The sequence below is a fragment of the Rhineura floridana genome, chromosome 12 (genome assembly GCF_030035675.1).
Source record: "Rhineura floridana isolate rRhiFlo1 chromosome 12, rRhiFlo1.hap2, whole genome shotgun sequence".
In the NCBI taxonomy this organism is placed as follows: Eukaryota; Metazoa; Chordata; class Lepidosauria; order Squamata; family Rhineuridae; genus Rhineura; species Rhineura floridana.
Window position 1 is genome coordinate 28471418 of NC_084491.1, and position 13106 is coordinate 28484523.

A 13106-nucleotide genomic window follows, 5' to 3' on the forward strand; every position below is an offset into this window, starting at 1 on the left:
CCTTGCCATTCTGTGCAGGGAGGGTTGTTTTGTTTTGTTTACATAGGGAAGCATTTGAACATGCAACCCTCCTCCCCTCCTCTCTCCCACCAGACACGACAACCCAAACTGGAACAACTGAAGGGGAAATGAAGTGCACGATCCTGCTGGTCCCTAAACATAAAACAAACTGGTTCCTAGACATAAACCAAAAGAATCAAGCTTTCAACATTAGTTCATCTTCACTTCTTCTGCATGCCATTTGTGCATGGATGTGTTTCTCATTAACGAAAGCCAGAAATCAAAGGCCAGTTTTTAATAAATAAATAAATAAATCTCTGTTAACAATCTTTATTAGAGATACAGGATATGCAAAAATTGCATGTAAACAATGCTGTTACTGATTTACAAAATGTCAAGATCTTGGCAGGAAGTTTGAAACTCCTTTTGCTCTTCCTGTCTTCCTTTAGGGACTTACCAGTGCAAAGGCAGAGAAGCATCCATAGACCAGAAGCCAGAAGCCCTTTCATCTTCAGTTCTTTTAAATGTTGAGGAGGTCCTCCTAGTTGGCTCTGATGATGGCCTCTGTGAACTGGGGGGTGGGGGAGACAAATATGACACTGGAAGAAGTTTTGCAAGTCCCTCCTCAAATCAATACCTAAGATAGTCAATCCTCAAGTAGGTAAAGGATGATCTTCAGGTTGGCAGTTCAGTGCCCATCCTCCAGGGTGTGAATCTCATGCACTGTGAAATTTTCCTGTGCCCACTACGCCTTTTCAGCAACCTTCTTACTGAATCTCTGGAAAAGTTCTAAAGCAGCAAATCAAGAGTGCAGAGATGTTCCATTGATTTGAAATGTGCTTGAATAAGAACTGACTGAACTAACAGGCTCCAAATTCTCTACTTTCCCCTACCCACTTCAAGCACACTGTGATGAACACACAGCGTATTATCACCCCACTGATAACACTGAGCTTAGTATACAAGCAGGTAATAACGTGAGTGCCCAGAAGCAAAAGAACATGATGGAAAGGAGTTTGCCCACCAAAGCCACTTATCTGGAAACACAGAATGGTACCTCCTGTGAACATAGGCACCCAACTCCAACAACAGAGAGGCAACTTGTGCACAGAGATTCACTTGCTGGAACAGTCATGCAGCTGCAATGTGCATCTCCATTGCAATGTACTGGGGCAGATCAAGACAGTTGCAGCCAATTTATTTACTCATTGACATTTATACCCCACCTTGATTCCATAGTGGAACTCAAGGCTTGCAGGTCCCAAATGATTACCTCCCATCCAGGCACTGACCAGACCCAGACCCATTTAGTTTTACATGGTGATTGGACTCAGGTGCCTTCAGGCTATTCCCTGTGATCATGCACAGGTAGTGAATTGAAAGTTGCAGTTTCAGTGTCATTTGGAGGACCATGATTTGATCCTAATGCATATTAAGCTAAAGCCTAGAGCCAAGCATTGTTCCTACCCCACCTTTGCATGACTTTTGTTTTCCACAAAGGGGGAGAAAACATATGGGGTACATTTGATTTTATGAAGTGGCAAGTGTGATTTTCTTTCCTTTTCTGTCACTCCAAGTGGTAGCTAGGCAGACCACCCACTGAGCAGTTTGCAAATGGGCAATGATGCTATCCTTTTTACATTCCTATCTGTACCAAATGCCATTTGGTTTCACCACTAGGGATAGAAAGATCTGTCCATTTTGGTTCACTCAGTTTCTCATTTTTCCCATCTTTAATTCAGTTCTCCACATTTCTGCAGCAATTCGTGTTTTTTTTAAAACTCCTCATGAAAATTTTATTGCAAATTTTTCCACATTAACATGCTTTTGTAGGCAGTTTTGACTAGGGGTTCCCATGCTGACCCAGGATTCTGTTTCCTTGGAATGAAGGTGGTTGGAGCCTGTGGTGTCTTTATGATATATGGTTTTATTTACACATATATACAACCTGCGTGTGAGATGAAAGAGGCTCACAGCATTAACACTCCAACAGATCTTGCTTCCCCATCAGGCTTCCAGGGAGGTGCCCCAAAGCCATGGCCTTGGATTCAGCACCGCGAGCAAGCCTCTGTGTCTTTCCCAGCTCCCAGCTCCATATCAGACTCACTCACACACCGGCTACCTCCTGGCCCAGGATGAGAGGAAGAGAGGCCTACCCTTCTTGGAAGAGGATCATCAGCCTGTTGTTCCTATGGCAAAACATCTCTTGTCCATGTCTTTAGACATGTTAAATCAGGTGCTTAACAGGTTCATCAACTTAACAAAGAAACTAGAGTGACCAGTTCAGCAGATTCCTCTACTACAAACTCCATCTGTACAGACACAGAATTACAGGCTTGGAGAAATCATCCAAACCAACGCCCCTCCCAGTCCTATAACGATATTGTAGTGTAGCTTTGTAATTATTGTATTGTGGAATAAAATTGAGTTGCATCCTCTTTTTTCCCCTTTTGTGGGCTGGATTTCTCCTCCTCACACTGTCTCGTTAATCTTTAAAGTGACCTCTGTCAGTCCATAGAGTGGCATGTCTACTCTCATTTGCATATCAGGTCATCAGGCTGATCATTTTCACAGCCCAATCCTATGCATATGTTCACAAAGGGAAATCCCACTGAGTTTGGTGGGTCCAAAGTCAGTTGGGGATATGAGTCCAAACTCCTCCTTAGCCATAAATGTACTGAGTGACCTTGAGCCAGCCACCATTTCTCAGTCTAACCTACCTCACGGAGCTGTTTGGAGGATAAAGTGAGAGTAGAGTCTATGACAGCCTTTCCCAACTAGTGGGCCACCAGGTGTTGTTGGACCACAACTCCCATCAGCCTCAGCCAGCATTGCCAATGGTCAGGAAAGATGGGAATTGTGGTCCAACAACATCTGGTGGCCCACTAGTTGGGAAAGGCTGGTGTATGATAACTAACTTAACCCCCTGGAGCAAGGAAGGAAGGAAGGAAGGAAGCAAGGAAGGAAGGAAGCAAGGAAGCAAGGAAGGAAGCAAGGAAGCAAGGAAGCAAGGAAGCAAGGAAGGAAAGAAGGAAGGAAGGAAGGAAGGAAGGAAGGAAGGAAGGAAGGAAGGAAGGAAGGAAGGAAGGAAGGAAGGAAGGAAGGAAGGAAGGACCAGACGGACGGACAGACAGACAGACTAAAGGATTGCCATCTTAGTTTCCCATGGATTGTTTATGAAAGGACTCATACAGTCAACTTTTGGCAGTTCAGATAAAGTTTGATTGGTTTTAATCAAAGCTGTTTATTGCCAGGGACATAAGCAGCTAACTTCACATGACTCACGCTGATTTATCTAACCCCTCAATATTGTCTATATATTTTTTAAAAAATACAGAGCATCTTCTGGAACTATTAATTCAATCAAATCAATTCAAAGAGGAGCAGGGGGTATAACCCTTTCCCCAACACACACATACACAAGGTATCTCCCATCCCCCAAGTGCTTTTCCACATATGGAGGACAAGATATGGGCACTGGAGCCATCTCAGGGGCTGGACCTTATAGACTGACCCCACAATCCTTGAATAGGTTGCAAGGCTGATGAGCCTTGTCAGATGGTCTGCTTATATAGTAGGAGGCAATGATCTTTCTTGAAATACTGTTCTGGGGGTAGGGTGGGCAAGATAAAGGACGGGCAGTTGACTTCTAAGCTGGCCAACCACTCTTGTTCATTCATGGAAGAAACCACCCAGGGAAATTATCGAGATGGAGTGTTGGTGGCAGATGTATCTGAGAGAATTCTGGAACATTTCTCTCACCTGACCCCAAATATCTCTCTGGTTCTGATAGCAACGCACATGGGAGAAGGGAAGAAGTTGTGCATTATGGTTGATGATGGCAGCTGCATCTTGTGCTTGCAAAGCGAGAAGAGAGGAAAGAATAGTGCTGTGCAAAAATCTGTCCTCCAATTTCTCAAGAGATAAGGGGGAAAGAAACATGAGTGACAAGACCACACTGCTTCTGAGATCTTGATGTTGAGGCTTTTGCTGTTCTAAGGTCCCCTCCGCTCCCCACACAAGCCTATTTATTGCAATATTCGCTGTGACAGCAAATGAACTTATGCCACATGAAGAGTTCCTCTGATGTATAATTCCTACAATCCTGGATGCAACCAACTTCGGACTGGATCATGCTATTTCCTGGAAGCCAAAAAAGAGTGAACATAAGAGAGCTTGTACAATATGAAAAAGTCATTCCCTTCTGTTCTATCAGCTGCTGATCATTCTCGATACCTTGAGGTCTCAAATACCAATGGGCAAACATTGCATATATTCTCAATCATGGGCACCATATTAACTCCCTCAATAGAATGAATTCTATCTTCATGACACAAGCTCACAGATAATGAAAAATCAGCAGAAATCTCTACAAATGTCAGAGAGGAAAAACTTCTGAGAAGCCCCAAATATCAAGAAAATTGGAATGTGCCCTTTCCAAGAGCCTTTGTCATCTATATCAGCGTACAGAAGGAAGGCTGGAAATGCAGCCAAGCTAGGTGAACAGATTCTCCAAATTCCATCCACTCTCTCTGAACTTTCTCCATCACACTTTTGGGGTGACCAAATCCCCATTCAGAAGACCCCAGCACACACACAGTCTTTCTCACACACACATATGTTCAATTAGTGTGTGAGAAGGGGGAGTAAGATGATGTGTGCTAAGCATGGCATCTATGTGCTGACAGGCCAAGTTTCTCCAGTGTCCACAATTCAGCATTAATCTGAAGGGAGGCCTACCCTGAAACAGTTCCCTCTTGCATAGAGGAGCCCCACACATGAACATTTGTAGGCTCCCATAAGATCATGTATGCGGTTGCTGCTAGTCAACGTAGACAATACTGAGCCAGATAGACCAATGGTCTGACTCAGTATAAGGATGCTTCCTATGTCCTGGCTGCCTGAAGCTTGCTTACGTGAGGAGGGTGAGGCTACTACCATGCCTCCTGGAATCTGCTGCCTGATATGACCTCCTCACTCTACCTAAAGGTAGGGCCAGCCCTGAAAAGAAATATTCTAAGAAAAACAGAAGTCTGCAAGCTCTGGTTTTCAGTGTCTCTTGGGTAGGAAAGGGGGAGAAATTCAGTTCAGTTTGCACGTTCAAAAACAATATGCAAATTGAACTGCAGCTATCCTTCAAAATTCACATTTTTCTGACCACTGCGATGCAGTTCTTCAATCAAAAATGTGTACAACAATGTATATACTATGGGAAAGCATGCTTTAAAAGGCATATATTAGTGACAGCAACATACAAAAATGCATTCTATTAGGGGAAATGGCTAGTAAACTAAAATGCTGACAAATTTCAGCGGAGACTTTTTTAAAAAAATTGCAAACCTGTGTGGAAATGTGGCAATATCTACTGAAGAGTGGAAAAGTAAGAAACCAAGAGAAAGTGAAATTGACAGAATGCATCCCTCAAGCTGAAAAAGATCCCCTGCTGAGTCAATCCAAACATACTTTCCCTTGCACACTTACCAATGAAAAGGTTCATTGTGAAGCAAGCTGATCCCGGCCCTGCCCAGCACATTTCTTCCATTGGAAGACAAGGTTCTGTTGGAACTGGCTTTTCACAATTGTAACACCATATGGCATTTGCTGCAGAAGAGTCAGGGGAACAGAAACAAAGAGGGGAGAGGGGGGAAACGGAGAGCCAAGAATCAAAGCAGAAGGCTTGTTACATATGAGGGTTTCAAGTGTTTTTTATTCAAATCCATTTGCAAGAGGACTGTAAAATTCCCACCTTACCAGAAACTGCTATGTTGTAGAGCAGTGGTCCCCAAACACCACCACCCCCGGACCACTTGAAAATTGTTTGTGGTCCTGGAGGACTACTTAATTTTCTGCCTGTTTTGGCAATTATATTGCACTGCGCTAGATGCTGTTTGACTTCTTTTTTATAAACTTTATTTGTTTTCTCTACAGGTATCAATTCTTCATATAACACCAAGATTTCTTATACAAAACCATCGGATACCAATGTAACCAAATATGAACAAAATTTAACAAAAATAAACAAGGGAACAAAATTTCCCCAGATACATATCTGAGAACAAATTCACTGTGTTGTCTAGCTGGCAAGAAAATGGTCCACTTTACCTGACCCAACAATAACTACTATAATTAAACATATTTCCAAATCTGCCAGGCCTCTATGGATGGGTGATGAGCAAATGAATCTTCAGAAGTATATTCAATAAATGAATGCCACACAATATCAAAAGAGTCCAGTGTTTCTTTTCCTAATCTCAGCTTCAGTTCATGTGTGAGCTTTTCCATTATGGCAATATTCCAGAGGCAGTTATACCAATGTTCAGTTGAGAGACTTATTGCTGTTTTCCATTGTGACGCAACTGTCATCTTTGCTGCCAAAGTCGTCTAAATGATAAGTTCTTTAGAAAGCAATTTCGCATGTGCGTCATCAAAAATGTTTAATAACATCAGTTTTGGGGGAAATGCCAAGTGCTCCTGAGATATGGTTAACATTTCATTATAAATCAATGACCAAAAGTCTTGTACAGTTTCACATTCCCACCATAAATGAAAGTAAGTTCCAATCTTCCCACAACCCCTCCAACTAAGAGGGGAAACGGTGTGCGATACCAACGCTGTACCAGTTTTAATTAATGTTCTTTTACATAGCTAGAAACAGGTTTAAATGGGCGTTCCTCCCACAGCTTATTCCAATCTCTAGGTTGTATCTCAGACCCTAATTCTGATTCCCATTGGTCTTTTAGTGAAAGTGTAGATTTTAAAGATGCATTAAGTAATGTTGAATATATTTTAGAGACTGAGCCTTTGTCTCCCTTACCCATATCCTGAAGTAGCTGTTCAAATTGAGTAATGGGTCTTATTGCTTGTTGTAACATAATTTAGTGAAATAAAGCCGCGTACTGGAGCAATCGTTAGCCAATTCAATTGAATGCCTTGTAATTTAAGCTTTAATATTTCAGGTGACAGCGGAGTGGAATTTGTATAGAAGTCACACAATTTATATAGTCCTTTAGCGCTCCACCTCTTCAATTGAGATTCTGTCAGAGTATGGAATTTAGGATGGAAAGCAATAGGTATTAAAGGTGAGATTATAGGAGTTAGCTTGTGTTGCCATAATTTCCAGGATATAAACATTTAGTAAACAGATTAGGCATGTTATTAATAAATTGGGATTTGATATTTAAAAAGGGTAAGGTCTTCTAAGACACATCTGAAACAATTTTAGGTTTCATCGCAACCCAGTGTTTCTCACCTATATTTCTAATTAGATACACAATTTGACGGATTTGGAAGGCGTTATAACAATATAAGTTTGGTATGCCCCAACCCCCTAAATTTGATTTCCGATATATTATAGATTGGGTTAGTCTATAATATACATAAATAAATGTGTTAATTGCTTGTTGCCATGATTTCATTACTTCTCTGGGTATGGTGATAGGTAAAACCCGAAATAGGAATAAAAAGCGGGGGAGTATCATCATTTGTATTGCAGCTATCCTGCCCAACCTTGAAAGAAATAATATTTTCCATGACTTTAGACAATTTCTGAGCTTCTGGATGATTGGATTATAGTTTAGATAAAACAATTTGTTCATTTTTTGGATAAGAAAACACTGAGATATTTAAATGACTTGGCACAAAGATACTTAAGGCAGTTTTAATTAGCCTTTGAGTGTCGGGGCCTAAATTTACAAATAAGGATTCAGATTTAGTATAATTAATCCAGTGAATCCAGCCACTTCTTTATATGATTGGAACAAATTTGCCAGGCTATTTAAGGATGATATTGGGTCAGATAAGAGAAGAGTTACATCATCCGCAAATAAGCTTATCTTGTGAGTAGTCTCATCCATATTATAACCTTTAATAGTGGTGTCTTCTCTGACTGCTTGTGCCAAGGGTTCCATTGTGAGAGCAAATCAAAGAGGCAAGAGAGGACATCTTTGTTTCGTACCCTTTTCAATCTTTATAGAACCTGACTCAAATGCATTAACTCTGATGCTAGCCAAGCTTTGTTTATATAAGTTTTGAATGATTTTAATAAATGCATCCCCAAACCCATAATGTTGCAAAACCTGTATTAAAAAGTCCCAACGTAAAGAATCAAATGCCTTTAAAGCATCCATGCTGTTTTATTTTTAATTGTATTTTTATTGCTTCTTGTATTTCTTATATTGTAATTCATTGTAGGACAATTGGCATTCCTTAAAATTCAAACCGTAATTCCATAAAATAAAATATAAAAGAAACAATGAAGATACAACAAAAAATCAATATGAATATTTAATGCAAACTTCCCACAGACCACTGGTGGTCTGTGGGACACAGTTTGGGATCCCCTGTTGTAGGGTGATAGGACCCAGGTTCAAACCTGGACAAAGGGGAAGAATGCCAGGGCTCCAAAGTAATGTGCAGCAGTGCCCCCCACAACCCTCACATTTGTTTCACGTAAATAAGAGGAATGTGTACAAAGGGCATATACTGAGAAGTATGCCTAAAAATACATCTAATAGCGACAATAGCATACAAAAACGCAACATATTAGGGGAAATTGCTTGCACAGATGTGTATATTAATCAAAACTGCATACAAAAATGTGCATATCAGGAGAAATTTGCACTAAAATGCTAGTGAATTTTTATGAGGACACTTTTTTTAAAAAACTGTACATTGTTGAGGAAATGTGGAGAACTGAATTTAAGACTGGAAAAATGAGATACCAAAATTATTGACAGATTTGTCCATCCTTACCCCTATGCATGCCATTTGTGAGGAGGCATGTGGATGTTGTCACTGTAGGACAGGAAGCAAAGGCAACCATTTTTTTAAAAAGTTGAATGTGAGTTTCACACTTTTATTGCAGAAACACAAAATCTAAACTAAGTCTCACATGTGATTACAACATGTCAGGATCATGGTTTGGGATCTGAAACTCCTTCCAGTTTTTGACTTACCTGTGGAAAAGCTGAGAAGCATCCATAGTCCACAAACCAGAAGCTTGTTCATTTCCACCTGTAGGGTTGCTGACATTGTGGCTGATGTTGATGAGGAAGCCTTCCTAGTTGGATCATAAAAAAGAGCCCCGTTGGATCAAACCAAAGGCCTATCTAGTTCAGCACCCTGCCTTGCACAGTGGCCAACCAGGGGCCTCCAGGAAGCCTACAAGCAAGACATTCAATAACCCTCTCCTGCTGTTGTTCCCCAACAACTGGTATTCAGAGGCATGCTGTCTCTGATCTTAGAAGTAGTATTTGGCCGTCATGACTAGTAGCCACTGATAGCCTTGTTTTCCATCTAAATTGGTGGTCATGTGGAAGCAAATCCCATAGTTTAACTATGCACTGTGCAAAGAAGTACTTCCTTTTGGCTGCTCCAAATTTCTCACCCTTGGTCTCTCTCTTGACACTGAAAAATAAGGTACAAAATAAAATAAAATAATCATAGGATTGCAAATGGTATGTAGCACATCCTTCAGATAAATTATTTCCTGGGACAGTCAATCCTCAGTTAGGATGAGAATGATCTTGGAGATGGAACAAGCAAGTGATAGAGCAGTGCTGTCCAAGGGGAGGGGTTGATGCATTCTGCATTTCTCCCCCCCCCCCATATCATACCTTCCCTTTCAGCAGGTCTCTTATTGAATTACTGGGAATGCTCTAAAGCAGAAAATCAAGAGTACAGGAATGTCCCATCACAAACTAATTTAAAACAGGATGGGAATAATTAACTGAGCCAACAGGCTCCACAGGTTCTACTTTCCTCTCCCACTCCTAGCACACTGTGATGGGCAAACAGCATGGTGTCACCTCTTTAGATCATGCTGAGCCTACTTAGGTAGACAGGCAGAGCTCTGATGGCATCTGTGCACATAGACAGTAGAACGCCATGGATTGCAGTTTGCCCACTGCAAATAATGGGATCTTCTCTGAGTGTAAGAGCTAGATTCCAGTAATAAAGAGGCAATTGGTGCTAGGGAACAAGATGAAATCCAATTCAGTTTGCATTTAAAGGGAAACTTACCTAATTCTCATTTTCCGAAACAAGATATGAACTGACACACAGCCATCTTTCAAAAATCACACTTCTGTGAATTTTGCAGTGCATTTATCCAGCCAAGTAATGTGTACAAAAAGGCATATAGTAAGGTAAAGCATGCATATAAATGCTTATATTCGTGAAAATAGTATACCAAAAATGTAGGATATTTGGGGAAAATGTTTGCAAAAATGAGTACGTTAATCAAAATTTCACACAAAAATGTGTTTATTATGAGAAATATGCACTAAAACACTGGTGGATTTTCATTAGGATTATGTTAACTAAAATGCACAAGTTGCTGCAGAAATGTGGAGAACTGAAATTAAGATTGGAAAAATGAGAAACAGAGAACTGACACTGAAAACAACATAATAAAATTTAATAGGGGTAAGTGCAGAGTTCTACACCTAGGAAAAAGAAATCAAGTGCACAGTTATAAGATGGGGGATACTTGGCTCAGCAATACTACATGTGAGAAGAATCCTGGAATGGTTGTTGATCGCAAGCTGAATATGAGCCAACAGCGTGATGTGGCTGTAAAAAAGGCAAATGCTATTTTAGGCTGCATTAACAGGAGCATTATTTCCAAATTGCATGAAGTATTAGTTCCCTTCTATTTGGCACTGGTTAGGCCTCATCTTGATTACTGTGTCCAGTTCTCGGCACCGCACTTTAAGAAGGATGCAGACAAAAATAGGCTCAGAGGAGGGCAACAAGGATGATCAGGGGACTGGAAACAAAGCCCTATGAGGAGAGACTGAAAGAACTGGGCATGTTCAGCCTGGAGAACAGAAGACTCTGTTGGATTCCTGCACTGGGCAGGGGTTTGGACTCAATGGTCTTATAGGCCTTGGGGCCCTTCCAGCTTTACTATTCTATGAAGTTTCTGACAGAATCATCTGTCCCTATTAGTGTACAGATATTCCTTTGCTGGATCAGTAATCAGACGTGCAACTGTAGTATTGCATCACAATGCAATGCCTTTGGGGAAGGCTGAAACAGCATCGTCGAATCCCCACTCCAGGAGGAAAATTGGGTATAGGCATCTCAGTGACCAGTTTAAGGACTGTGATTCTACACGCACACACCTCCACCACCCAAAAGTGTTTCAAGTAGAAAGGCTTATAATGGCTGCAAGTGAGGGGCTCCTCCTCAATCTCGTAACTTTTGGAAGCCACCAGCTATGCTGTTTGTTTTCCAGTATGTTCTATTGTATTGTATTATTGTATGCTTGAAAAATTCAATAAGCCACTTTGGGTATGATTTGACAGAAAGTGGGGATAGAAAGAAATAATCATTAATAGAGGTGCTTTAATTAAATAGAAAAAAAGACGTTTGGCTCTGCTCAAGCCAAATTCTCCCTTCTGTGCAATTCATAGGATATAATTCAAGAATCTACATTTGTCAACCTTAAATTGGAACTAACTAGATTTCATGGTGGTGGGCCAAAGAGTTACAAAAAAAGGAGTCTTGGGAGGAGAAACAGGAACAAAAGAAGAGCCTGGCTACTGCATGAGACCACAGACCCATCCAGTCCAGCATCCTGTTGTTGCCGTAGCTAACCTATGGGAATCCCACAAGCACAATCTGAGGGCACCAACACTTGTGATTCCCAGCAACTGACATTCAGAGGCATACTCCCCCTACAGTGGAGGAAGTATTACAGACATTGTAGCTAGTACCCATTGACAATCTCCTCCAAGTATTTGTTGAATCCTCTTTTAACGCAATCTAAGTTGGTGGCCATCGCTACATCTTACAGGAGCTTGGCATAATCCTTTAATTCCCAATGGAAATGGACTGCCTTCAAGTCGATCCCAACTTATGGCAACCCTATGAATAGGGTTTTCATGGTAAGCAATATTCAGAGGGGGTTTACCATTGCCTTCCTCTGAGTCTGAGAGGCAGTGACTGGCCCAAGATCACCCAGGGAGCTTCATGGCTGTGTGGAGATTCAAACCCTGGTGTCTCAAGTATTACCTTATCTCCAGTCTCTCTCTCCCTCACTGCCCCCCCAGTCTTTCTTCCACAGCTATGCCTTTAATTCTAGAATCTTTTGCTTTTCCATTTACCACCAAATACACTTAGAAACAGCATTTAAAATAACACTCAATATTCATCTCTTGATGATGGCAGTTTAGTCTCTCAAGCTGAAATCTCTCCATCAATCGTCTTCCTAATGATAGGGCTGGGTTGTACTTTTGAGTAAATGTGCATAGGATTGGCTGCATAGTTGTAATCTTATGCATATGACATTGGGAGTGAGCATCATTGGACTTAGTGGGTCTTACTTCTTATTTATTATTATTTATTAATTAAATTTATATCCCACCCTTCCTCCCAGAAGGAGCCCAGGGTGGCAAACAAAACACTAAAAACAGTCTAAAACATCTTAAAAACAAGAGTTTAAAATATACTAAAACAAAGCATCTTTTTAACAAAGCTTTAAAAACTTCACGTGTAAGATTTGATTGGCCATTGGCTTAGATGACTTCAAATGAAATTCAAGACATTCCTGAGGGGAGGAGGGTTTTATCAATGGCTTTTAGCCATTAGAGCTCAGTTGAGCAAAATGTCAGTGAAGACCAATTCCAACAGCAGAAGACAATAATTACTTTCATTCATTGCTTGTTGTGGGCTTCCCAGAGGCACTTGGGTGGTCATTCTGGCAAGCAGGATGCTGAACTAGGTGTACCTTGACCCAATCCAGCAGGATTTTATTTAAGTTCAATGTGTGCAGAATTTGCACAAATGCAAGCTATAAACATAAGCATCTTATCTATGCCCTGCAGAAATGGATAGGCTCTATGCATCAGGAATGATCCACAGGTGGAAGAAAAAGGCCTATTGCCCTACTTCCAAGTTCAGAGGCAAGATGTTTTTGAGTGTCAATTTCAGGGGAGCAAGGAAGAGAGACAATCACCTTCAGGTCCTATTTGTGGATTCTCCTTCCTTACCCCAGCATCACCTTTGAACAAATTTCAAGATGTTAATAAAAGAATCCCTTCTTGTGGTGCGGGGGAGCCACGCCCATCACCACCACCCCACACACAGAGCAGGCTCGTGAG

At 41.1% G+C, this 13106-nt stretch overlaps 2 protein-coding genes across 2 annotated transcripts in view; both read right to left on the minus strand.

Annotated features, from left to right (window-relative positions):
• The window catches only part of LOC133368434 (nucleoplasmin-like), an 81872-nt gene that overhangs the window by 28085 nt on the left and 40681 nt on the right, over window positions 1-13106 (minus strand). The window lies entirely within an intron of this gene.
• LOC133368812 (prostate and testis expressed protein 4-like) lies at window positions 3749-13037 on the minus strand. The gene is made up of 4 exons (XM_061593488.1): window positions 12962-13037; window positions 8955-9058; window positions 5482-5601; window positions 3749-4143 (listed from the first exon to the last, which is right to left on the minus strand). Exons 2-4 carry the CDS (start codon window positions 9028-9030, stop codon window positions 4025-4027), a joined length of 315 nt encoding a protein of 104 aa, XP_061449472.1. The 5' UTR covers window positions 9031-9058; window positions 12962-13037; the 3' UTR covers window positions 3749-4024.